The sequence below is a fragment of the Ailuropoda melanoleuca genome, chromosome 18, assembly GCF_002007445.2.
Source record: "Ailuropoda melanoleuca isolate Jingjing chromosome 18, ASM200744v2, whole genome shotgun sequence".
Taxonomy (NCBI): Eukaryota; Metazoa; Chordata; class Mammalia; order Carnivora; family Ursidae; genus Ailuropoda; species Ailuropoda melanoleuca.
The window spans coordinates 4,036,027-4,063,509 of record NC_048235.1 but is presented as its reverse complement, the minus strand read 5'-3'; the positions used below and the strand labels follow the sequence as shown (position 1 = coordinate 4,063,509).

At 40.2% G+C, this 27,483-nt stretch overlaps 1 protein-coding gene across 5 annotated transcripts in view; it reads right to left on the bottom strand.

The window, feature by feature from the left end:
• MCPH1 (microcephalin 1) overlaps positions 1-27,483 on the bottom strand; it is a 242,530-nt gene that overhangs the window by 154,079 nt on the left and 60,968 nt on the right. For all 5 annotated transcript variants that reach the window (XM_034647479.1, XM_034647475.1, XM_034647476.1 and 2 more), the window contains one exon: positions 1,000-1,037. In XM_034647479.1, the coding sequence (XP_034503370.1) occupies positions 1,000-1,037 (38 nt within the window). The remainder of the gene's footprint in view (positions 1-999; positions 1,038-27,483) is intronic.

Genomic DNA, 27,483 nt, shown 5'->3' with positions numbered 1-27,483 from the left:
GAATATGGCCTAAATGGAAGTTTGATTTTCAAAACTTTGATGGAGAAAATAACTATTTACTAATGTGTTTTATACTGGGGGCAAAAATACAGATTCTAAAAAATATCACACCCACCATACTCAATTTTCACTTCCATATTAGACAATTTGGAATGTTCAGTATATTTCATAAGAGATCAAAAAAAATTGTGAGCGTGCTCCTTCTTCACTAGGTAACGTATGGTGCTTGAGCCATTGGTCCTTTTGATTTCACATGCCATGGGTGGGAAAACAGAAAGTATTATAAGCATGCACTTTTTTGCAGGCTATTTTTCACTGAAATGTCCCAACGTTTTGACGAATGCCTTAAAACATTACAACGTATGATTGATAGTAAAAAAATAAAAATAAAAAAAAAAATAAAACAACCCCCCCCCCCAGTTTCCCTCTTTAAGCAGGANCCCCCCCCCAGTTTTCCTCTTTAAGCAGGAATTGAAAAATCTTTACAAAGAATATGGTGCTGTATTTTTGTTGGATGTGCTATATATTGTGTTAAATGTTTAAGGAAGATGATAAGAACGTGCCAGCAAGCTATTAACTCTTTCCCAAAATGTGTAGATAGCAGCTTTCATAGAGCTGTAGAGAGCTTCCCAGCAAAGTCTTTCTTTAAGAACTTTGAGGGAATCCCCCAGTGATGCTCCATTTATTGAACTTTCATGGGGTAGAAGTGGTAGACACAAAGAGATAGTAAATAGGAAGAAGCAAGGGGAACAGCAAAATACTAGAATACCTCTTAATGTTATGTAAACAACTCAGAAAGTCTTCAGCGCTAAACTGCTCACAGTTTTCTAACCACCGTTTTTATTTCCAGGGTTCTTCTAACTCCAACATCAGTTCCACAGAGTAACAGCAAACAGCACAAAGCTACGAGCTGCCTCAAAAGTGCAGCATCACGGTATATGAAAGAAAAATCTGAAATTTTACATTGAGCAGAAAGTTATCAAAACAATGAGTACTTACTCAGATGGCATGCTTGTCATGACTAATGTTCTTGTTGGCTAGAGATTTCAAAAGACAAGGAACAAAAAACAGTCAGAAGTATAAAAAACATTTTTTCCCACAGAAATTAACTTTAATACATTTTTTGAAAAGTTACATCACTTAAAAAATAAACATTTAAGCATATATCAAAGTAAAAAAACTTTATATTCCTGGAAAAAAGAAAAACCAGCCCGAGAGATACAAACTCAGATACTATTCCCAAACTAATCCAAAATAATTCCAGAACATGAGGTAGGGGAACGGAGTGGGAAGTCTGTTCTCCTAGTTAGCTGGCAGACCTCTAAATGTGCCATCCTGCTTAGGGACCTGCGAGGAAGAAGAGGGTGACAAGGCATTTTTTGCAGGCTGAAGAGCCATTTTTCCTAAGGTTTCTAGACAACTCTAGCCCTGTCTCAGTCACACATACACAGTACTGCTCGTGCTCCTGGGTGCCTGGGTCCCTCAAATGCTTTACCCTCTTGCATACAGAAGCTCAGATAATGGGACTGCTTACGCATGGGTTAGCATCTGCTATTAATTGGAACGGTAAGTTTCTTTTTTTTTTTTTGAAAGTAAGTTTTTAAATACTTTTTGTTTACTCACATAGACACATGCTGACGGTATAAAAAACAGACATATTAAGTGCTTTGGAAATATGTCATTAGAAATATAAATTCCCCTAAATTTCTACCAGCCAGAAATGACTACTGTTTAATAATTTGGTATATATTCTGCCAAATGTTCTTTCCATTGGAGTGTGTGTATATGTATAATTAAAATAAAATGAAATCACATTATCCACACATTTTTGTAACTGAGATGATACACTTTGAATGCAGACAACTGTAGTGTAACCATGAACTAACCATCACACACTTACTGTGTCTTGAAGGACTATGCGAATAAATGAGGAGAAGGAACAAAAGGCATTCAGAGGACCCTATGTGGACACGCACGATGGAGTCGAGGGGCCTGTGTACTGTACAGGTGTATTTGGGGAAGGTGGAGGAAGGAGAATAAAGAGATAATATCAGTCAAAAAGATACTCAAAGGAAGAACTCCAGTGGCAGATGTGCTGACTCAGGATGACCACTGACCTTTTGGCAGTTGTCCCTCCAGAGTAGTCTATTGTTAGCTCTCCTCTGTTTCGGATACAAAGGGAACAACTACAGCAGTTTGTGGGCTGAGTCTGGAGACTCTAGGAGTCTCTAGTCACCAGGGGAGATTCTGGTGGAACCTAGTCATGATATTCAATGTTATCCTTGCATGAAAGCTATGCAGGCCCAGTGATGCGACCAGCCCCAAATAAAGTCCAAGAGGCGCTCCTTCCACGACACCCACTTTCTTCTGTAGAACCATCCAAAAGATGCCAGTAGAATGTCACCTGTGGAAAGTAACCCATGGAGTGAAGGGGAAGGGAACGGAAATCTCCTGACTTCTCCAATGCTAGGCTTCATCTCCATGGCTTTGCCCTTCTTTACCTGCACCCCCTCTCCAGGTGAGCTTTCACACATCCTCATGGCTTTACATACCAGCCACATGCTGATGATTCCCAATTTCATATCTCTAGCACAGACCTATTTCCTGATATCCAGACTCAAATATTCTACTGCCTACATGATAAAGAGGGCCATCTGGAGGTCTAACAAGAATCTTGAATTCGACATGTCTGAAACTGAGACACTGTTCCAGTCGGGCAATTAGGCAAGAAAATGAAATAAAAGACACCCAAATTGGAAAAGAAGTAAAGCTATCTCTATTCATAAATGAGATGATCTCGTATGCAGAAAACTCTAAAGAACCCAGAAAAACGATCTCATAAATGAATCCAGCAAAGTCACAGGATACAAAAATTAGTGTGCAAAAATCAGTTGTATTTCTATACATGAATAATCATCAGAAAAGGAAATTAAGAAATAATTTCATTTATATTAGTGTCCAAAGGAATAAAATATTTGGGAATAAAGTTAATAAATGCGAAACAAAAAACCATACACTGAATATTAAAAAAAAAAACATCGAGGAAAGAAATATGAAAAGACCTCAATACATGGAAAGACATCCTGTGTTCATGCACTGGAAAATTAAATATTGTAGGATGACAAGACTGTCTAAAGCACCTTTAGTGCAAGCTCTACCAAAATCTCAGTGGTGAGTTTTGGAGAAATGGAAAAACACATCCCAAAATTCATATGGAATTCCAAGAAAACCCAAATAGCCAAAATAATCTGGAAAAAGAAACACAAAGCTGGAGACCTGACACTTCCCAATTTCAAAACTTACTACAAAACTACAGTAATCAACACTGTATGGTACTGCCATAAGAACAGATATGAATACACAGTTGAAAGTCCAGAAATAAACTCTCACATCTAAGGTCAACTGATTTTTGACCAGGGCGGGTGCCAAGACCACTCATGTGTAAAGAACAGTCTCTTCAACAAATGGTGCTGGTAGAACAGACAGCCACAGACAAAATGATGTGGGACCCCTGCTTTACACCACATACAAAAATTAACTCAAAGTAGATCAAAGACTTACATTTAAGAGCTAAAGTTACAGAACTCTCAGAAGAAAACAAAAAGGAAAATCTTCATGACCCTGAATTTGGCAATAGTTCCTTAAACAGGGCACCAAAAGCACAGGCAAAAAGAAAAAAATAAACTGGAATCCATCAAAATTAAAAACTTTGATGCATCAAAAACTACTATCAAGAGAATGAGAAAGATAACCCACAGAATAGGAGAAAATATTTGCCAATCATATATCTGAGAAGGGTTAATACCCAGAATACATATAACTCAACAACAACAAAAGGACAACAACTCATTTTAAAAATGGGCAGGGGCTCCTGGGTGACTCAGTCAGTGTCGCGTTCAACTCTTGATTTTGACTCAGGTCCTGGGATGGTGCCCCTCATAAGGCTCTGCACTCAGCACAGAGTCTGCTTGAGATTTTTCCCTCTCCCTCTACCCCTCCTGCTTGTGCTCTTGCCCTCTCTCTTTTTCTCTCTTAAATAAATAAATAAATCTTCTTTTAAAAAAAGGGCAAATAACTTGAAGAGACGTTTCTTCCAAAGAAGAAAAGCAAATGGACAACGAGCACATGGAAAGATGCTCAACATCACTAACTTGTCAAATCCAAAATGAAATCTCAATGAGATACCTCCTGCCTGCTAGGTTGGCTACAATCAAAAACGTGAAAAATAACAAGTATTGATTTAAAAAAAATGATGCCGCTATTGTGGAAGACAGTTTTGTGGTTCCTCAAAAAGTTAAACCCAGAATTACCATACAGTCAAAACACTTACTCCGAGGTATATACCAAAAAGGATTGAAAACAGGGACTCAGATACTTGTGTGAGAATTGTCGTCATGGCATTATTCACAAGAGCCAAAGCGTGGAAACTGCCTACGTGCCCAACAATAGATGAGTGGATATGATTAATCTGGTGTTTACGTGCAATACATTATTATTATCCAGCCATAAAAAGTAATGAGGCTCTAATACGTATGACAACATGGAGGACTCTGAAAACAGCGTGCTAAGTGAAAAAAGCCAGACACACAAGACAAATATTATATGACTCTACTTAGATAAAATATCTAGAATAGGTAAATTCATAGAGGCAGAAAATAGAACAGACTCCCAGGGTCCCAGGCTGGAGTGGGGAGAGGGGAGTTGTGGCTTAATGAGTTCCAAGTTTTATTTTGGAGTGAAGAAAATGTTCTGGAAGGAGAGAGTGATGATGATTGCATAACACTGAACACTGCCACTGACCGTACCTTAAAAATGGTTAAAATGGCAAATGTTATGTTGTACGTATTTTATCATGATAAAACAATTTCACTACCAATCTTCTCTCCCAAATCCACTCCTTCCACTGGTTTAGTGGCAATTCCAGTCCTGCTCAGGTCAAAAGCATTTTCATCATCATTCTCTTCATTACTTTCTCATACCCCACATTCAATCCATCAACTCATCCTATCGACTCAACCTTGCAGATGTATCTAGAATCTGACCGCTTCTCATCAACTCCACTCGTGACGTGCCATCATCTCACATGGGTCACTGTCAAAGCCACTTAAATCTTCTCCCTGCTAAATTCCAGGAGACTTCAGTTAACGCCCAATGCACAACCAGAGCCAAACTATGAAAACACACATTTGATTGCGTCCCTCTTATTCTCATAGCCTCTGGTGGCTTCATGTCTCACTCTTCATATATATATGAACATGTGAATATAATCTATTAATCTATTACTATCACTCAAAAAAAGAAAATCGTGAATATGACCCCTGTTAAGTCTGAGTGGAGGAAGGTCAGACAGTTAAGTCAACCAGAAACTTGACAGCCAGGGGACATCCCTCCTAGGCTGAGGGAGAGAAACGGTTGTATATAAGGAAACTAAGACCTCAAAATAAAAGTCTAAATGAAAAGAAAAAATAAAAAGAAGGCAAAACAAACAAACAATCTGACTTGTAGATGTCTGATAAGGAATCTAGAAGAGAAAGGTTCATTGACACGGTCCAGCCCCAGAACCTACAAGAGACAAGCTCTCCCTAGAGTCCCATGCTAACAAGTGCCGTGATAGAGAGCACAGGTTCAGACTGGTGTGACAAATATTCCTGGCCTGAAATACAGTGATGAGACAGAAGGAGCAATGTTGTTATTAAGCGTAAGCATGTTTACTTATCTGTTCTTATAAATTATGCATGAGAAGACATATCCAATAGAATTCCCTCGTTTAATCAAGGAAGCTCTTTATACAATGATATGGATTGATACCTGTAACTTATTTTAAAATGAATAACAAAATAGGATGGCTGACAGATAGATAAATGATAGATGACAAATAGATGAAAAGGAAATATTTAAAAGAGTTAGTTGTAGAATCAAGGCTGAAGGAGAAAACTGTGAAATATTTTGAAATGGAACAAAAGATTACTGGATATCTTCAATGGACACCTATGCGTTGTTAGCACACACACCCTTCAGGGTTATCTGTGTCTATGGGGTTTATGCCTTTCCTCATCTTTGAGCTATTTTACAACTCTATTAGTTGTAGAAAATTGATAGGAATGCAAATTATTCTTGTCTATAGAAATGCAAATTCTGGGGCGCCTGGGTGGCTCAGGGCGTGATCCTGGCATTATAGGATCAAGCCCCACATCAGGCTCCTCTGCTGGAGCCTGCTTCTTCCTCTCCCACTCCCCCTGCTTGTGTCCCCTCTCTCGCTGGCTGTCTCTCTGTCAAATAAATAAATAAAATCTTTTTTAAAAAAAAGAAATGCAGCGGCGCCTGGGTGGCACAGCGGTTAAGCGTCTGCCTTCAGCTCAGGGCGTGATCCCGGCGTTATGGGATCGAGCCCCACATCAGGCTCCTCTGCTAGGAGCCTGCTTCTTCCTCTCCCACTCCCCCTGCTTGTGTTCCCTCTCTCGCTGTCTCTATCTCTGTCGAATAAATAAATAAAATCTTTAAAAAAAAAAAAGAAATGCAAATTCTGTGCAGTGGACATTCAAGTGACTTCCCTCTCCCAGTGGCGACAAAGCCATGTCCACACTCTCAATGGTCCATTAACACGTCTCCTCTGTGGATTCTTCCACAGGACAAAACAACTTTCCATTCTCATCATTAATTAATGAGTTAAATAAAATCTTTCATACTCATATTCTATTAGTGAGAAAGTTTTGATGTATCTTTAAAAAATGATCTTTTAACAGTTATGAAGGTTTTCCACTAAGTTGCCCAACAGATTCATCTGCTAAAGGTTAGCAGCCTCTTTCAGACAGAAGCCACTAATCTTTATCACCAGAGAACACTCCACAGGCAGCTTGAGCCCAGGAAGTTCTATTACTGGCTCCCTGAGCTGAATGCCAAGTGGCAATAGAACTTCACTGGCTCTGTTTCTCTAATTTTAACTTTCCTCTCCACTTGTTTTGTCTTGTTTCATTAATGGATGAATTATTCTCCATTAGTGGAAGCAATGCTTAGGAATTTGGTTTTATGGTCTACTTGGTGTTCTATATAAATTAATTAATGGATTATAAAGATTTATTCTTTTTCGGTAAGAGACCATAGAGGACTGGGTTTATTAGCCTTTTTATGTTTTTCTTTTTTTCTGCTTGCTTATTTGCCCATTTTGGAGCTAAAATCAATTAAGACTATTCATGCCCACAAGGAAGGAGAATAGTTCCTTGAAATCTGGACTGGTTTTAGTATTTGTCTTTATTCTTGACCACTGACTGAAATTATAACTAACTCAGAAATGTTTTAAGAATTCAAATTCACATAATGTGTTTAGAAATTATTATTAGTTTAATAATTTTAGCTTAATGAAAATAGTTATGCCTTCTCTGAATTCTCTATGTAAGTATAATATAAACATACATTTTATTCTACTTGAGTTTATTTTTCCTAGACTTAGACAAGTTTACTGGTCAAATAAATAAGATTACTCCTCTATCACAATTAAGATTATAAAAAATGTAAATTTATGACAAATCATTATTCTAACAAGTTTTTTAATATCAATACTAATTGTGTTTTGTAATAAGTCAGTGTGAAGATAATTTCCAGGATCTTTAGTAGTAAATTAATTAAACAAAGAGGCCATTAGACTAAGGTGGCTCCAAAGCCTTAGCAGCCTACATAAGCAAGCCAAAACCAGAGCCTGTAAACCCCTTCAGGTTAAAAAATCAAAACCAAAGAACAACCAGTCACAAACAGCCAACTAAGCTTTCCCACATAAGGCAACCGCTTAAGCTTCTTCCTCTCCCACTCCCTGCTTGTGTTCCCTCTCTCGCTGGCTGTCTCTGTCAAATAAATAAATAAATAAATAAAATCTTTAAAAAAAAATTTTTTATTATATTTTTAAGATTTTATTTATTTATTTGAAAGAAATACAGAGATAGTGAGAGAGAGCACGAGCAGGGAAGAGAGGGAGAAGCAGGGTCCCCACTGAGCAGGGAGCCCAACACAGGGCTGGATCCCAGGACCCCAGGATCATGTCTTGAGCTAAGTCAGACGCTTAACCGACTCAGCCACCCAGGTGCCCTCCCTTAAAATTCTTAATATGTTTCAGTTTATCTTTTATTAGGTAACATAAACCTTGGACAGAGATTAATTAAAAAATATTGTTGGATACAGGGCACCTGGGTGGCACAGTTGGTTGAGCAACCAACTCTTAGTTTCGGCTCAGGTCGTGATCTCAGGGTCTTGGGATCAAGCCCTGCGTGGGGCTCTGTGCTCAGCGAGGAGTCTGCTTGGGACTTTCTCTCCCTCTCCCTCTGCCCCTCCACTCACTCTCTCTCCCTAAAATAAATAAATCTTCTTTTAAAAAAATTGTTTCATAACTCAGTAATTTATAAGAGAGAAGACTGAAACACTGATTACTAAGCAGAGTTATAATTTTTCTATGTTTTTGCTCTTTGTGTGCCATACAGAAGCTTGATCTTTGGGTCATATCAATGAACATGTTCATTTTTGCAACTTTAAAAGGGTGTAAAAGAGACATAGGGTAGGACGGTATAATGGAAGACTCGTTGGTCTGCTGACATGCCTGTGTAAAATGGACATTTCTCAATTGTTCTCCCCAGTTTTCTGTGACATAGAACTTAGTAACTTTGGCTAAAAATAGGTAATATGAATTACACTTAGAGTAATACTGACAGAGGAATACAATTGTGCATGAGTCTGTTTTTTAAAAAAAAAAATTATATTTCTTAAAGCAGTGGTTTTCAGGTTTTGAGATCTCTGGACTCCGTTATACTATTGGGACTCTTGAGGAACCCAAAGAGTCTTTGTTTTTGTGGATTGCAGCCATCATAGAAATTAACGCTGAAAAACTTCAAAAATATTTATTGATGCACTTAAAGACAGCAAGAAGCACACACTGCCTGTTAACAGAAATAGCATCTCGATGTTACTGGTCAGGTGTTGGGTCCAGATGAATGCAGCTCTGGGCTTAAGTAAAGCGTCAGTTTGCCACAGGATAAGAAAAGGCATATTGAAGAACAAAACTTTTGGAAAGTTCACTTAACTTGCTTTAGTTTATAATACTTGAGTCTGAAGGAAAGTTCAAAATGTGTTACAATTTTAGTCAATTGCACCTGATGTTGACGGGCTGTTTTTATGGTTACTGGCTATTGCCTACAAGGCAAAAGGCCAGTTTTACTTTTCCGCATAATCTGCTTAGAAAGACTGTGTTACCGAAGAATGATCTTTCCTTTATGTTGAATATATGACACCCGTGATTAAGGAAGTAAAGTTTGTTCACTTAGGTTGCAGCCTACACTTGTCTTTAAATGTTTTCTTGCCACGATGATGAGATGACTTACCCCCTATTGTTTCTCAGGCACGCGTGATCCTGTCTTAAAGATCTGTGTGAATCCTGTCTGGTAACTTTTTTGATTTTCGCCTTCTCTAAACTGGATCCTAACTATACGTAAATAAAACTTGAAGGATATCACTTACACCTAAAACAAACCTTTGATATTTCTCCTTGGAAATCACAAAAATATGTTTCTTACTTGTAAGAGAACTGTAGGTTGAATGTGTCACTAGTGCCGAGTTCCACATGACATCAGAAGGGCCACTCAGCCAGTCTAGGTGAGTATTTAACAGCTACACTGTTATCAGTAGAAATAATTCAGAGTCCTAGGTTTCGAGTAAAGTCCTTGATATTGGTTTTGACCCTATTGTCCATAATGTTTTTACCTTCAAGGAAAAAACTGGCCAGCTGCTTTCCTAACAGTTGGGTTGAGTTTTCTTCTAGTTAGGGTGTTCTAGTCCTACTATGCTGCTATTAGACAAAGTACAGTGTTACAATCTCAGTTATTAGATTGTTATTTTGGTGAGGGTCCTGCTTCTGTAATTTAAATCTAGCATTTGGTAGGCCAGTGGATTTCAACTGGGGATGCACATCAGACTTACCTATTTTTTCTTCATAAAAATATAGATGCCCAGGACCTAAGGCGGCTCACGAAACCTCTTGATATTCTGACATGTCCTTAGCATATTGATTGTGTCTCAGGAACATTATACTACATCTCAAGATTTGTTTCCTCCATAAAAATTAGGTTGATCCTTTTGAAATAGAGAAACTGAAGGACTCCATTTTAAAAATCTGCTTTTGCTCCTTGCCCTGCTTCTATTCCTTCTAGGACCTGCACCCATTTTACACATGCCTCAGAATGCAAATAGGGTATGTCCTCCTTGTAGGGGAGAAAGAGTGAACAATTTCTCCAGAATAGAAAACATGTCAGGAGGGACCAGGAGAGAAATGACGGGAGGAGCCATCACATGTGTTTTCCAGACCACCGACCCTACAATCTCGATGCCAAGACCCCCTGGCTCCGAGGAAGGCTTGACTTACAAAGGTCACTGGGCCCTTGTCTTTGTTCTAATGAGCTCCTGGAAGCCTGAGAGGACATGTGCACCAGGCCACAGTCCTCAAACAAAGACAAGACTCTCTCTTTTCTGAGTCTCCCAGACACTTTGTCTGAACCTGTTCTCTATACCTTCAACAAACTGCATTCACCTCCTGCTGGCTTGTGTTTGATTTTTGTCCTGTGCGCAACCAGGGACCTCCCTGGCTGGTCCTGCAGGACCCCCTCAGCGGGTCTGGCCCGCCTACATCATTTTCACAAATAAATGTGTTTTTTTAACATTTTGTAAATCAGAGATAATGCCTACTGACTTCTTTGAAAACATGTTTAATTGGTTTTCTTAAAGAAATTTTGCTTAATTTTTTGGTAATCATTTTATTATTTTGTTTGGCTTGCCATAAAACCACCAAATTTCCCTCAGTAATATTACTCTTACATCAGACCTTTCACATTTGAAAGTTAGGAGTAATAAATTGACCCTAGCTGGTTTAAGTCTACAGATAGTTTTGTTTCTGCAATAAGCTATAGGCAGAGCCTATGACCTCAACACGGGACTTGTCAGAACTCCACGGAAAAGGGAGGTACCAAGGTATTCAAACTCCTGACACTTCACAGAATAAATGGGCTTCTCGTGGCGCTGCTGAGATAGCTCTCAGATTCCCAGACCTCCATTTGGCAGACTGCTCTGTGAGACATGAACTCAAGCTCCCACAGAACAGAACTAACTACACAATGCAGGAAATTCTGTGTGCTTGTGGACTTGGAATAATGTTGATATTGCCTTAATGTTGTACTTTGTGAACATTTCTCTTTCTTCTTAAGCTATCTGTAATTCAGAAGAATATAGTAGACACTGCTTCCACAAACTGAAATAGAACATTTTAAAATGATACCCGATTTTCAAAAACTGCCTCGAAATTTGGAATCTTTTACTAAGTCTTTTTGTTTTCCAAGGCAGTACAGATTTTTGTATAGTTTCAGAATATGTTCTCCATCTTACCAGAATATAATTGCAAAACCTGGTTATGAAACCAGGCCTTGCCTAGAATGCTGTATTTGAGAATAATGCTCACTTAATCAGGTCTGGCTAGCCTCTTTGAAGGAGCTGAGGCTGCCTTTCCTCAGGGTGCCAAGTCCTCCTGGGAAGACTGCCCTGGTACCCAGTTTAGAGTCCCAGCCTCACAGATGCTGTGGAAGGTCACTTCCAGAACAGGCAAGACAGTTAGGATATTCTAAGGACCTCCAGAAGAGAAATCCACCTAAATTTATGGGTACTATGGATAAAATTTGGTGGAGCTGTCAGGCTTGGCATTTAAACTTGGGACAGCAGATAACAGAGAGAAACAAAGGCCAATCCCATGAAAATGTTCAGACGGTCGTTAATTTTATTTGTTCAATATAGCATGGCTCTGGGTTTTACAAGCATCCCCCAGAAGGTCAGCACACACCCTTGCTGCCCCTGTGTAAATACTCAGGCATGAGTTTATAATCAAGAATAATCCTTTTTGAGATCATTTGATCACAAAAGAGAAAAAAAAAACCAAACTTGTACAGAAACATTGTGGAGAAGACCTTGAGACAGAACAAAAGATTTTTGGGTGATGCTAACGGGCACTATGACTTGTTGGAGGACATAGCCTCTGAGTTATTGGATTCTGTGGACTTGATGTTCTTCACCGTCTTTGAGCTACAGACAAGCCTGTCAGAGACAGAAGGCTGTTACCGTGTCGTAGCATTTTTGTCCACTGACCTGCTAAATCGGCGTGGTGGGGGCCAGACTTCCCTTTCCATGCGGAAAAGGCCAGTTTTGCACCAAGGAAGGCATTTTGGCGTTCCTAAAGGTCTATCAGTGTGCATACTCACTGGGCTGTCCTTCGAACAACAGCTTTCTGGTTCCTTCCTTAAGACATGAGCTAAATAACAACAGTTTTTTATTAGTAAGAAATTCACGATTGCCACCCTCTTAAAAAAGTACCTCACTGTACAATTCTTTCACCGTTTCTCAGTTGAAAAATCCTTCTAATACACTTTTAAAAATGCAATTCTGCTACGTATCTTTTAATTGGCCAGGCACACAACCGCTAATGCAACACAACTCAAGTCAAGGTGGTACAGTGAGGCCTACAGCCGCTCCGCCTGCAGCCAGCATTTCAGCAGGTTCTGTGGAGCTGAATAAAATTTCTACATACGAAAGTCAATGTACTGTGTATCTTCACAGAAGGCTATCACTACTGGAAAATTCACAAAACACAAGAATCAACTGTGCAAAAAGAGTATATCAAGTCCAAGAAATACGATCAGTGCTAGCAACCCAGACCAAGATCTTTCTGCAGCTCACTTGTCCTTGTCTCCATACTTGACAGGGCACTTGGCCTGTCCTTATCTCATGGGTCTCATCTGAGAAATGAGATAATGAATTACTCCCAGAGGGCTAAGTGATTAATAATTCTGTTGAAAGTAAATATTAATGCTAGCAGTTTTGTAAATTATAACCTTCGCAGTATGTAATTTCATGAGAATACAAACCATTTCTTAACTTAGTACTTTATTTATGTAACCTTTGCTGTGTGTAACATTTCACTGATGGTAATAAAGACAGGGAAAAAATCTGGCCACTTTATTCTCTTTAATGATGGTAACCTGATGTTCCTCCAGCCCGCACCATTCCCCACCCCGTGAGATCTGTATGAAAGGTGATATTCAGAGTGTAAAAATCTAATGAGAATCCGTAAGCCTTGTTCACCATTATTGGAAAAGACCAAAAAAGACTAGCTAACATTTATTAGAACCAACCATATTCAGTGTTGAAAAATAAAACAGCTCTTTACAACTGAGACCTGGATTTACCCGTCCTGTAAGATGCGTCCCTATTCTATTAAAAGTTGATTCTCCATGACATTGTTGAACTTCACCTGTGCCCTGTGCCCTAAAACATAGAGAACAAGTTAAAAATCTTCCCACCCTTTTGTGCTCTGAGAAATGTGTCACTGAAAGGACCACCTTCTCTCTCATGCTGCAAGATAGGACTATTAAAACCACAGGCCAGGGGCGCCTGGGTGGCGCAGTTGTTAAACATCTGCCTTCAGCTCACGGCGTAATCTCACTTGAGCCGGGCCGAGTCCCCAAACCACGCTAATCCCTACCCTCACTGCAGTTTCAACCTCCCCCAGTCTTAACCATCAGTCAGGAGTTTTCTGGTCTGTATCAGTGAGGTAATCTGTGACTGAGCTTCCTTAGTCCCCCACAGGAAGGTGAGGTCATCTGCATAAGACCCCCTGTCCTTCCCATTAAAGGAAGGTGATCTTGCCTGAAACAGTCCTTTCTTTTCTTGTGCCCTAGACTCCTTCCTATAAAAACTTTCCATTTTGTACAACTCCCAGGCGGCTCCCTTCTACGTGGTAGATGCAGTGCTGCTGGATTCACGAAAACCCATCAGATCTTCAAATTTACTCAGCTGAATTTTGTTTTTTAACGAGATGCACAGCCACCCTTTCTCAGTGACTCAGGTAAGACCATCTCCATCCTCATCACGATTACCCTGAGACTTGCTAATGATACCCTAGTCTACCTGTCTCTGCAAAACCATGGGCCCCGATATTCCTCATGGAGGAAGATGGTCCCTATAACAACAGTCCGCATACAAAGATTTTAATTATCTTGTGCATTTTGTTCCTCTCAGTTTTGGTGGGTGGCTCAGATGGACTCGTTCCTTCTTCTTCACAGTCCCTGCACAACTTCCTGACTGGTGATCTATGGGCCCAACATTGAGTCCAGCTCCTGATTCTGTCCTCTAAACTCTTGTCTCCTGAAACCCTGGTAAGAACTTGATTCTGATTCCTTTTGAGTATTTACTTGATTTCTGGTGCCAGCTTCTTTGGCTTTATAAACTGACCATTCGGTTAGATCTGTAAAGGGGATGATGGTTTATAGAGATCTTTGTTGTGTGAAAAAATGATAATCTGCCTTTTTAGTTTTTTTCTATTTATTTTTTTACTTCGAGCTCAAAACTGTTATGTGTTTCATGCCATCAAGTGCATATCCAGACTGAGTTTTGTGTTACCATGTTTCTGCTTGAACCACAAGTAAAATTCTAAAATTGAAATTACGAGCTCTGTGTGTCTCCATGCGTATATGCCTGCAATTCACACATCTGAAATAAGCATCGTGAGATCTTACCAAATGAGATTATAAAATTTCTTAAAGAAGCTCTATTGTAACTGGCTTAGAAAGAAGACCTATAGGGGCACCTGGGTGGCTCAGTCATTAAATGTCTGCCTTCGGCTCAGGGCGTGATCTCGGTGTTCTGGGATCGAACCCCACATCAGGCTCCTCCACTGGGAGCCTGGTTCTTCCTCTCCCACTCCCCCTGCTTGTTTTCCCTCTCTCCCTTGCTGTCTCTCTCTCCGTCAAATGAATAAATAAAATCTTAAAAAAAAAAAAAGAGAGAAGGTCATTCCTTCCTTTTATACAAAAAAAAAAAAGAAGACCTATAAATTGAACATTCCTAAAATCCCCAGAAATTAAGGAAATTGCACTCCCAGTATTTTCGACATTCAAAAAAAAAAAAAAAAGAAAGAAGGAAAGAAAGAAAGAAAGAAACTATTCTCATAGAAACCCAAATGTTTTAACAATTCAAGTTCACATATTTTGGTAAATCTCTGGCAAATGAGATTAGCTGAATTTATTTTTGGCTTATTAAAAACACCTATCTCATTTCTGAGTATTCAGATATAAGCATAATAAAATAGCACATTTTTATTCTTGTACATGTTCTTCCTAATCCTACACAGGCTTACTGATTGAATAAGTGAGCATTACTTCTACTTAATGTTTAAGATTATGAAAAATGTAAATTTGTATTTAACCAAATTGAATCATTTTTTGACAATATTTTACTTTAACAGAAGCTGTGTTTTACATTATGAAATCTTTAAGATAATTTCCAAGATATTTTGGTAACTTAAAACCTTCATCTAATACTAAACTGAATTAATTAATGGATATTCACTAATCAATGCTTAGTAAGACAGAATACAGAAATTTTAACTAAGCATATATTTTGTAGCAATACTTTGGAAGAAATACAACTGTGTACATACTTCTGTTTTTCAAGAACAAGAATAGCTCTATCCTGAAGGGGCAGGGTTTTAGTTTCTGAACCCAACTGCACTCTTCCAGCTTGCTGAAGACCACTGCACTCTTCCAGCTTGCTGAAGACCCCAAAAAGTTCCTTTATGGGTTTTTAATAACTATCAACATAGGTCCACTTGAACATAGCCAATCATAAACCTACTGCATGTTAACAATATCTTACTAATATTATGAAATTATTTCTGACCCTGCAGCACCCCTGAGATTGGTCCTAAAGTGTCAGATTGTTCCAGACGCGAAAGGAAATCATAAAAGACAAAATGTGGAATGAACTTCATCCTGGTTTATATCTGAGATTGAAAATCTATGACATGAGCAAAAACCTTAGCAAAGTTTGCTCTGTATTGACAGGTTCATTTCCTTGGTTTACTGTTAACTGCTTTCATCTAAAATGTAAAGTGTCATTCATTCATTCATTTTTCTGCGTAACTTGTTTAGATAACAAAGATTCTGTGTTTTACCAGAATAACCTTCCATGGTTTATGTTGACTTTACTGCTTCCTTGACTATTTAAGAGACCTCGTCATTTAAAAAACAGGTAAGGCATTTTAAATTTCTATTATCTCTATGTTTACTTGTAAAATATTTTCTTGTCACTTTAAGGAAGTAATCAAGTAGTTTCTAAGTAACCCATGATCCTATCTTAATCAAATGCTCAAAGTTTCCTGACGACTTTTGATATTTTGCCATCCCACATTCAAATCCCTAAAGCTGTCTTTGAGATTTCCCAGAGACACCTGGAAAATCACAAATATTTTTTTCTTCCACCATATGGAAAGAGAGATGTTAGAAATAATTAGGTCAGTGTGATTATGTTACTATTCATGAGTTGTATGGGAGGAGTTGTCAAATCAGAAATGACACTTAGTCATCCTCAAGCTAAATTTGTGTAAGACGTTATTAATACACAGGTCCTTAGGTCCTACTCTAGACACACAGGATCTCTTGACTTGACCATCTTGATATATTCTCAGTCCACTCCGATTACATAATTAGAATATCCATGTTTTTTTGTTGTTGTTGTTGTTGTTTAATTAGGTCAGTGTGATTATGTTACTATTCATGAGTTGTATGGGAGGAGTTGTCAAATCAGAAATGACACTTAGTCATCCTCAAGCTAAATTTGTGTAAGACGTTATTAATACACAGGTCCTTAGGTCCTACTCTAGACACACAGGATCTCTTGACTTGACCATCTTGATATATTCTCAGTCCACTCTGATTACATAATTAGAATATCCATGTTATATTATATCTTAGGGTTATTTTGTTATACCTGAAGACTTTTTTTCTATAAAAATTATGTTCTTCCATTTTAATAATTACGTGAAATTACTCTTCTTGGAAATTACTCTTCTTTGAAAACAGTACTAACAATTATGCTTACAGATGTTGACTACACCATTTCTGGTTGCCTTTGTGTTCATACTACAACAATGTTCCCTGTCAGCTGCGTTATTCTACCCTTGTTATCAGTAATTCATTGATCACAGCTATCTAGAACCTTTGTCACCTCCAGGTCCTTGTTTCACTGTGATGCTTCCTGACCAACGTTTGCAATCACCTATAGGCCAGAGTGATGTCTTCAAAAGAAAGACCCTCTTAAAAGCCTATGGAAAAGGACTATGCCCAATGATTCCAGTGCAGTTTTCTGATGGCATTATTTAAACAATGCTGAATCCCTACCTGGGGATTTGGTCAGGATTTCCAGAATTCTAGTGGAGAAGCTGATGGGCTCATGATACTACTAACCCAAGTTTAAGCAAAGTGAGAATTAATTACATAGGCCTATATGAACTACTGAGGAAGGACTGTGGCTTCTATTTGGAATATTTTAATGTTCTACTTTCCGAACATAAGGAAGCCCTTGCTCTTCTTATGCAGTCTGTATCTTAAAACAATTCAGTGGACAAAGCTTTTGCAAAAACAAAGGACATATTTAGAAACGGTATCTGAGTCTTCCCCACCCGACCCCTCCAGAATTTGGAAACTCAATATAATTTAGTGTTCTTGCTTTCAGGGCAATATAATTATGCCTAGATTTAAAAAGAATCTGCCTTCCTTGCTACCAGGACATAACTGAAAAAACTGGTTAAGTAACCATGGCCTCGGCTGCAAGATCATATTTGAGAATAATGTTCGCTTAATCAACAACGGACCAGACCCTTTCAAGGGACTAAGGGCAGACTTTATGGCACCAATTCTTGCCCAAGCCCTCCTGGGAAAACAAGCCAGGCACCTGGCTTCTAGGGTTCCTGATTTACAGATGAGCAAGAAAGATCCCTTTGTAGGGGCCCAAGAACTACAGGACATGCTGGAGACCTCAGAAAAAGAGAACTGATGCAAATGTGTGGATACTGAGGTGAAATCTGACAGCAAACTCTTGGCTTGGCTTCCTAGTCCCAGGAGGCTTCTATTTTTTTTTTTTTTATACTGAGGTGAAATCTGACAGCAAACTCTTGGCTTGGCTTCCTAGTCCCAGGAGGCTTCTATTTTTTTTTTTTTTATTTTTCTTAATGTTTTTTTATTATATTATGTTAGTCACCATACAGTACATCCCCGGTTTCTGATGTAAAGTTCGATGATTCATTACTTGCATATAACACCCAGTGCACCATGCAATACGTGCCCTCCTTACTACCCATCACCAGTCTATCCCATTGCGCCACCCCCCTCCCCTCTGAGGCCCCCAGTTTATTTCCCAAGAGGCTTTTAAATGTACAATCTAAGATTCCTTACGAAAACTTCCTGCAAACTATTCTTGCTACACCTACGTAAATAAATCTAATGAGGCCAGTCTTATTTTGCGATCATAAATAATCTCTCTTTGATTAGAGGAGGGACTATGGGAAAATAATTGCGTCTCTGTGGGAAACTATGCGTTGTTTACACCACGCCATTCCAGGATATCGGATCCTAGCCGTGCTCGCTGTCTGAGTTATTTTGCACCTCTTTGTACGCTGCAGGGAACAGACAGATGTGAAAACTCCGCTTTCTCTGGTAGAGATTCACTTGACTTCCTTCTTCCCTATGGAAAAACCAGTTTCCATCCCTACCTGCATACTGGCCCCATTCCTGTTGCCTTGCCCAAATTATCAATCCTTACCAATTTCCAATTTGTCTGGTTTGCTGCAATATCTGGCTACAACCTCTCAAACTTGGGTTCCAAATTTTTCCCCACCTGATTCAGCATCACCAAGAACTAGCACCTGACTGCCCGATCTGGACTGTGTGGACTCTAGTGACCTTGAAACTGACCCTTCTGCCCAGTTTGAAGAAACCCAGAGCTGAAGTCCGTGTGACCACCCATGAGCAGGGTCCTCTCTGGACAGACCATGAGGAAGTGTGGCACAAGGCTCAGGTTACGCATGCCTTTCAGGACAGGTAAGCACAGCTGTGGACAACCTGGCTGGAGACCCTCCAGGCAATAGTTCATGCTGTAAAACTGGGAGATGCTCCTCCACCGACCTCTGGGACCCGCTGAACTGGTTCCGCTCAGGGCTCAGCTCCTGACTCTAGACTAGAATGTAACCTTCTATAGAAATTTCTATCATTCCTTTTCATTTTAGGGATCCTTATTTTAAGATGCCTGATCTCCAGGATGCTTAAACAACAGACCTTTGCCATCACCTCTCAACAGCTAGAACCAACACCAGCGAGAGTCCTCAAGAGACTCATTCTTAGACTCTAGTTTGCCTCCCAGGTTATGATTGCCTCTCAGTTGTTCAGGGAGGAATGATATTCACTTGGAACTGATGGTAACACTGACAACATTAACGTCAAGCTCTGTGCTCCTGGAAAACAGGGCTGGTCCTCCCCCTGTGTCTGAAGAAAAGGCTAACCCCAAAGGATCACTTTGCTCCCCCCAAATCCAAGAAAAGACCCATTACCACATTCTTCCTTCATGACTCCCTTGTTTACCTATGAAATCCCAGCTTTCACCTTTGCTCTGAGCACTCCTCATTAAGGAATGATCTCCAAATTACAATGCTCTGAATAAAATCATCTCCTTAGCTGCCTAGTACATGTTGTCTTTCATATCTTCTACACACTTTTTTTTTTTTTAACTCCTGGGAACAGAGCCTGGATAAAGGTTGTGGTTAATCAAGAAGCAATAATCTCATCAGATCTACTTAAGTTTTAATTTCAAATGTGAAGTTTACCCTCTTTGGTCAGTTTTATAATGAAAAGTGATGAAAAGATGAGAAATCCTTGAATAATTAATGGAAGCAGAATCATCCAATTCCTATGAAAGAATAATATAAGACACTAAATACCCATTTAATCTTCAAAAACTAAATGAGCCGGAACAATTCATCAAGCCCAAAACCAGATGCTAGTGATACAAGAAAAAAGATTCCTGCCCCAGAGGGGGGATATCTAAAGAAAAATGTGACCAAGCTACAACTTGGAGAAGGAAAAGGAGTTTGGCAGATAAGCTAGGGCAGACATCCTGGACTGGATGAACAAATAAAACAAAGAAATATTCATGAAATTAGTGGCTCCATGGAGTATCTGAAAGTAGTTTGTATGGATTCAACAAGATGTCAGTCATGATCGGTTTTACAAAAGCTTCCTTAAGACAGCAAAGAGGATATATTTTGGGAAGAATTATGAAAAGATAGGACATAAGGTCAAAAGATATAATAAGGAGCTATTGCAAAAAAAAAAAAAAAAAAAACCAGCCTGGATGAGAGATGGTGGAGGTCATGGGTTTAATTGCATTCATCAGACATGAGAAAAAAACACGAGCATAAAGCATGTATCTTAACATTCTAGTTATAAGTACGAAGATCTCAGCAATGAAAAACAGTACGATAAAATTGTATGGACAGACTGAAGAAAAGCTGACATCTTTATCATATTATTTGCGATATATTAATATAAAATTAAACTTTCCCACTCCTGCTCATACATTCAAGTAAGACATGGTATTGATTATAGAATGCCTATTACAGAGAAAGAAAAAACAACTGTTATGTTTCTAACGTTGTTCAGTGAAAAGGAAAATGTAGGGCTCTGTTCCTTAAAAAGGAAAAGCACTTGTCCCAATACAGCTACACAGCACCAAGGAGGAATCAAAGCAAACACTGAAAGGCAACCCTGTGAAACCATCTACTGAACAGTGAGAAATCACAAATATAAAACACTGCATTTAATTTCAGCAAAAGCATTTTCTGCAATTCTAAAGCAGTGAGTGGTGGAAGAAAAGATAAGTATTTAGGAAATAGCCTGACTGGTTTTTGTTTTAGTATTATCAAGGGCAGATCAGATTAAACAGACGTGCTTGTTTTATTGGTGACAAAAACACTTTAAAAGTTAAACATTCTTTGAAATGGGTTTTGGGTTTAGGTACCATTTCATAAGTAAACAGTGAACGTCTTCTCTGGAAAAGGGAGCGAAATTAAATAATCACACATTTGCCAAGATTATTGATTCTGTTCACTAGAAATACAGCTCACATACCTACATGGGCCCTACCAGAATCAGATATTTACGTGAACTTTTTTTTTTTTTTTAAGATTTTTTATGCATTTATTTGACACAGAGAGAGAGGGCAGCAAGAGAGGGAACACAAGCAGGGGGAGTGGGAGAGGAAGAAGCAGGCCTCCCGCAGAGCAGGGAGCCCAATGCAGGGCTCAATCCCAGAACGCTGGGGCAGAGGCTTAACGACTGAGCCACCCAGGCGCCCCTACATGAACTTCTAATAGAGCGAAGATAAAAAAGTGCAAGTCAAATATGAGAAGTGATACATTCTGGAAAATGTCCTCAGATTGCCTCCTGAGTATATTCTATTCTCTAAATCCCTGGAAGCTGCATCACTTTAAGTGTCTTAAGACAGACTCACTCTGGATCCAAGAGAATGCAGGTTTCTCAAACACGCAGCTCCCCTAGATGTGTGCTTTGTACTGCTGAGATCCCCTTTTTAATCTGATGATAAATTCTAAGCTCTCAAGCTGGGTTCCCTGCAGAAAAATGCGGCAAAAATCTTTCATTTTCTTTTATTAATTTTTTCATAACTTAATTTTCCTCCCTTATATCCTTTTTCCTTATGTGAAATTTGTTTTCCATTGGGAGGATTCTGGAGACTTCACATTTCTAAAAAATGTAATCCCTTTCCAAATGTTCCCAAATAACACAATAATAGTGATCAATAAATCATCAGTATCAACTCTCAATACTTACATATTGAAGATTAATTTTTATAGTAAAAAGAAAAATAAGCATAGAGAAAATGTACAACCAAGGTATTCATCAATACCCAATTTGTTTAAAAAAAAAAAAAAGTAATACACGTGCATTACCTCACTTACTGGGATGCATTTTCAAGCAAACTTAATGTCTAAAACTAAAACCCCCTTGAGTGCACACATACACCCAGTGCCTGGCTCTGAATGTGCAGAACGGGAGGCAGTGAGGCTCTAAACGCAATGAGGATGCTGTTCCCGAGTGAATGTTTGTTTCACCAGCCTCCATATGGAGAAACCCTAACCCCCAGTGTAATGGCATTTGGAGGTGGGGCCTTAGGGAGGCCACAAGGTCAGGAGGGTGGAGCCCTCACGCGTGGGATTCGTGCCCACACAAGAGTCCCAGGCAGCTCCCCTGCCCCTTGGGCCATGTGAGGACGCAGAAGACGAACCAGGAAGCGGGCCCTCACCAGGCTCTGAATCTGCCGGACCTTGATCCCAGCCTCCCTGCCTGCAGAACTGTGAGAAATAAATGTCCGCTGTTGACACGCCACCCAGTCGATGGTGTCCTGTTACAGCGGCCCCCACAGATGAAGATGCCGAATGCCAGACCTTGTGTTCACATGGTCCGTTCTCCGCTCAGCAGAATGGCGTCCCAAGGAAAAACTGGGCCAGGGCAGGGAAAGCAAACGTGAGTATAGAGCACCTTCATATTCTAGAAAAAGAAGAAGTCCTGAAAGAAGAACAGAGCGTGGGGGAAGGACAGCTCACAGGGGCTCTCTCCCTGGCTGAATCTGTGACACTGTGAGCACCCTCCTCCCAGAACATAGGACAGCAGTGAATTCTAAGAGTCTGTGAGTCCACACAGTACACGGTGGGTGAAGGGGGTCTCAAGGGCATAAAGGAGGGTAGGGGAGTGGAAGGCTGGTCCTGGTCACATGCCATCACCTACAGAGACAGCCACTGGGCTTCTGAGCCTGAACCCTTCCGTGTGACCTTGGAAAGAAACCTGCTCAAACCACTTAAGTCTCAGTGAAGGGCAGAAGCTCCTTTCATGAACCACTCCAAATATATCCCTAAACTCTCCGAATCTGGCCCTTAGGAAGCAAATGGGATAGATTTGAGGGAACATGGGCAAATTCATGGGTATTCCAGGCTAGTGCTAGTATTCTGAATCAAACACACACGCCTCTACCCTTGGCCCACAGGGGTCACACCACAAACTGCAACCCTTCCTCAACTGTCTCCAATTCCTGGTGTCCTAGGAATTATGTTGCCTTTTGTTAAATCCTCAACCAAAAAACTGGAACGACACAGTAAAAAAAATACCAAAAACAAACACAAACAAAGACAAAAGCCACAACCTGATCAATGTTAGGAAAGATGTCAGTGCCTTTTATTAAACGAGAATTAGATTATAGACAGTGGATTTATTTAAAAGTAAACAGCGGAAGACATGTATACAGAAAAATAAAACCACTTACCTTCAACAACAACAACAACAAAAAAGTTTTCAAAATTGGAAATCACTGATAATGAAGACCAGAATAAGTTCTCCAAACTGAGCGTTTGACGGCCATTCTATATTATATTATGTTCTTACACAGACTCATCACTGATACACTAACTAAATCCTAACTCACATCCAAAAGCCACAAAAGCATATGCCAAAATCTATTTGAAATGCCTCATACTTTATTTTTTTAACTAAGGCCATAATAATGCCTCATTGATTTTGCACTGTGGTTTTATCTGTCACACTTGCCGTTTACCCCTTTCCTTCTCCATAATAGTGTTTTTACTTTTTTTTTAAGCTACTAAAGTATCCCAGATTAATATCCAATAATTTATAGCTCTAATATTATTTGGAAAGGAATACCTCTAAAAGTGAGTAGGAAGCCTTGACTAGACCTCACGAAAGGCGCAGTAATAAATGTCTTATCACTGGCGGGGGTTACTGTTCCCCCAGAGAAGACAAGAAAAACCTGCCCGGGAAAGCCACCCACATGCATGGTGACACCCCGCCTTCCGGACAAGTGCACACAGCCGTGCATCTCTCCGTGTGTGTGACTGATCCCATCTCAAGAGCAGGACACGTGAGACAATGTGTCCCTGCTTCACAGGTCTCTGATGTCAGTGGAAAGAAGCCATAGCATTTGCAGTCTCCCCCTCCCCCGCTTCCTTTCTCTGGTCCGCCCTTTGGCTTCGTCCTGAGGCTGAGGCATTGCCAGGACATACATCCAGCCATAACAAAGCTCTGAGGAGCAGGAGAGCGTTTCTTCCCAGGGCTATCTCCAGTGAGAAAACACTGTTTCCAGAAACCTCCCAGGAAGACTCCCCTTCGCATCTTATTGGGCAGAAGTGAGTCATGTTCCCAAACTAATTGCTGGTGAGAGGAACAGAGGAACCATGATCAGACTGGACCGATCCTCTGAGCAAAGAGTTGGGTGGGGGGCAGTGAGGTGGTGGGAAGGGGATTAACGCGTATGCGCGCGTGCACTACCCTTCACACTGGCTGCCCAGCAAAGAGCAAGCATTTTCACTAGTGAGACATGGGACTGTGCGTCTCTGATCTACCGTTTCCTTTACTCACAAAAAATCCGTTTGGTTGATTTTTATTTTTAATGTAAAGATTGAGATTTGCTACATCAGCAAATTATTTTGAGTTTCTGCATATCTGAAACAGATTAAGTTCATTATTTCTAAACCAGGTTACCATGGTTTAGTATCACTTAGCAAGCTTGCCTCGGACACCAGGAGCTCTAACACTTTACACCTGGAATGCTCATCGCTTGTCTGCCTGGCGCATGGGGTGCCTACCAGCAGCTCGTGAACACGGCTTCAAGTCTCCCCGCGCAGGGCCTCACAGACCTCTCCTTGGTGGGGAAAGTACGACGTGGGCCTCTACCTTTTCGTGGCCCACGGTGACCACTGATGGCGCAAGAGAACATGATTCAGAGCCATCATGACTGTCCCTCATTTCCACCACTTCCAATCCAAAACAAAGCACACATTTTATAATGCACGCAAAATCCGTTATTCTGTATTGAACACAGAAAACACAGTAAAGAGAAGGCGGTGCTCTTTGAAGATTCTTTTTTGATGTTGCTTATATAAATATTTTTTTCTCATATAACACACAAAAAAATAACACACTAATGGGAGTCCAAAGCATTGTTACACCATCGAGAGGCAGTTGGTTTTCAGATAGCTTCGCAAAGTAACATCTGCAGGGGGACACAACACCTGTCATAACGAGCACATTCCCGTCACCACCAACTCTGGGTACACGTTGCCAAAAGTGATATATCAAAGCAACTACAGGTCGTCATTTAAACACCTGTTAGAAATCAAGGGCACCTTCAATCTTTGTAAGCTCACCTATCAAATTATCTGCACTCAAAAGCCCTACACAGGCAATGAGGGCCTATCTGACTGCATACAGCAGGTCTGAACAATGGGTAATTATTTATGGGGACATTTATAAAGGGTGTCATCCTCGAGGAAGTGTGGCAATTCCCCTAAGCGAGTAATAACAACATACTCATGCTGAATTTTCAAGAAACAAAATAAATATCACCTGTCATTTGGATGAGTCACTGCTATTTCAACTTGAAAGTTACGCTTAAAAACAAAACAACACACAAGATTATATGCTTGCAGCCAAGTCCACTATCTAGCGGCAAACAGCCAAAGTCCTGGAATTACTGCAAATGGTAGAAGTACATTCATAAAACATCAGAGTCTCCAGTAGAGCCGTGAAGCTCTCACTCAGGGGCCTTTTAGAGGAGAGATGCTACTAGGGAACATAATCTGTTTTCAACAAAAAGTGGCTCAAACAGCCCATTTTGTCTATTCAAGAAGGCTTCTGCGTCCCTCCAGCTCTCCTTGTCGCTGTCCCTAGACAGCCTCTCCTCTCTTCATTCCTTTCACTAGCTGCTCTCCACTGCAAACTTCCTTCTTGAGGGAAGCCAGACAATGAGCTACAATTCCCTCTCTACAGCCTCCACAATAAAGGCACGATCAGAACTCCCTGAAACATTCTTGCCAGCACCTCCATGTGACGGCAAAATAGAAGACTCTATCTAAAATGCGCAAGAAGGGCGGCTCTTTGTGGTAACAATCAGCACGTTACACTGAGCTTCCATAGGTCCACTAGATCGTGGTTATTTTCCAATGGTTCTAATGATATTAGAAGAAATAACAACAACAACAAAACCCCGAAGTATTTGCTGGGAACTCTGAGGAAGCAAATCACCACAACACGAATCACTGACCACGAAACGCCTGCCTCCTGCCCCCTGGGTGAGGTGATAGGGGATAATTTCACACTAACGGCTCAAAGATGCAGCCCCATCTGACAGGGTCTCACCAGGGTGGTTGGCCATCATTTCAGAGCCATGTGGGGAGCTTTAAACAAAACAAAACAAAAAAAGCCCAAATCTCCGTCCCCTGTGCCCAGAGCTCGTGTTTTGGCCCAGGCATGACTGTGGTCAATGGGTCTAAGAAGAGACATTGTTTGGAACATCCTGGAACTTGGAAGGCCATTTTAGTTAAAGACACATGACGGATTCGGGGTGGGGGAGGGGAGGGAAACGGAGCAGAGTGACAGAGACCCAGTCTACTCTGAGTCATTGCTCCAGAACACGGGACAGTCAGTACGTGGACGTCACTGTCACCCACACTTGTGCTGGAAAACCAGCTAACACACAGAGCCCCTCCATCAGATACTCCCTTTAACACTGCATATTTCAACACATTAATCAGCATAAGACTTTTGAGCCTGGCACTATTATTATGCCTGTTTTATGTATGAGGAAGCAGAGACACAGAAATGTTAAGAGCTAATTCAACGTGACAGAACCAATGTGGGGCCGAGCTGGGATCTGAACACAGGTCGTCTGGCTCAGGGATCAACGCTTCTAGCAAAAACGTACTGCGGTGCAAAACCTTCCCGCTTTCACTGTATTTGAAATACAAGACCCTTCTACAAGTTAAGGAAGACTATTCGAAAACAAATGAGGGACATTAGAATGATTATGACATTGTGTGACGGTTGAAAGCACCAGAAATGGTATAGCAAGTTCACTCAAAAAGCGGAAGAGAAATTAATGCATCCCTCGTTTACTCAGCAAGTACTAACCGAACACCTCTTTTGTGTGTGGTACTCAGTATGATAAGACAAATAGGACACGATCTGTGTCCTTAAAGGCTCATTCCCTGTAGAAGTGTGAGAACAAGCAATTATCGGAATATATGCAAGAGATTATTCATCATTTGTCCTCCTAGAAACTTGTAGAAATTAAAGCATTTGTGATCCAGTGCGTACGGTCTTTTTTTTCTTTCTCTTCTTTTTTTTTAATCACTGTCAAAATAAGTATACTCGTATATTATGAGGCATTTGGGCCTTCATTTGCCTCGAAGCCCCCAAGCTTATGAAAGCCAGATAAAACCCTTCTGTGCTCTGACCCACAGCTTGTTTTCTAAGGGGACACCCGTGCTTGGCAGACGTGGCTTCCAAATGTGGTTTTAAAACACAGCCACCTGTGAAAAGCCATCCAGGTGGTGATTTACCTTAAAAGAAAAATTTTGCTGAGGATAATGATACTTTGAGCAACAAAAATGACAGAAGGAGTAGAATAAATGAAAAAACTTAGGAGAAAAAGAATTCTCATATATGTTTTCCATAGGACTAGGATTCATCTTCAGGACTCTATGCCTGACAATATTAAGCA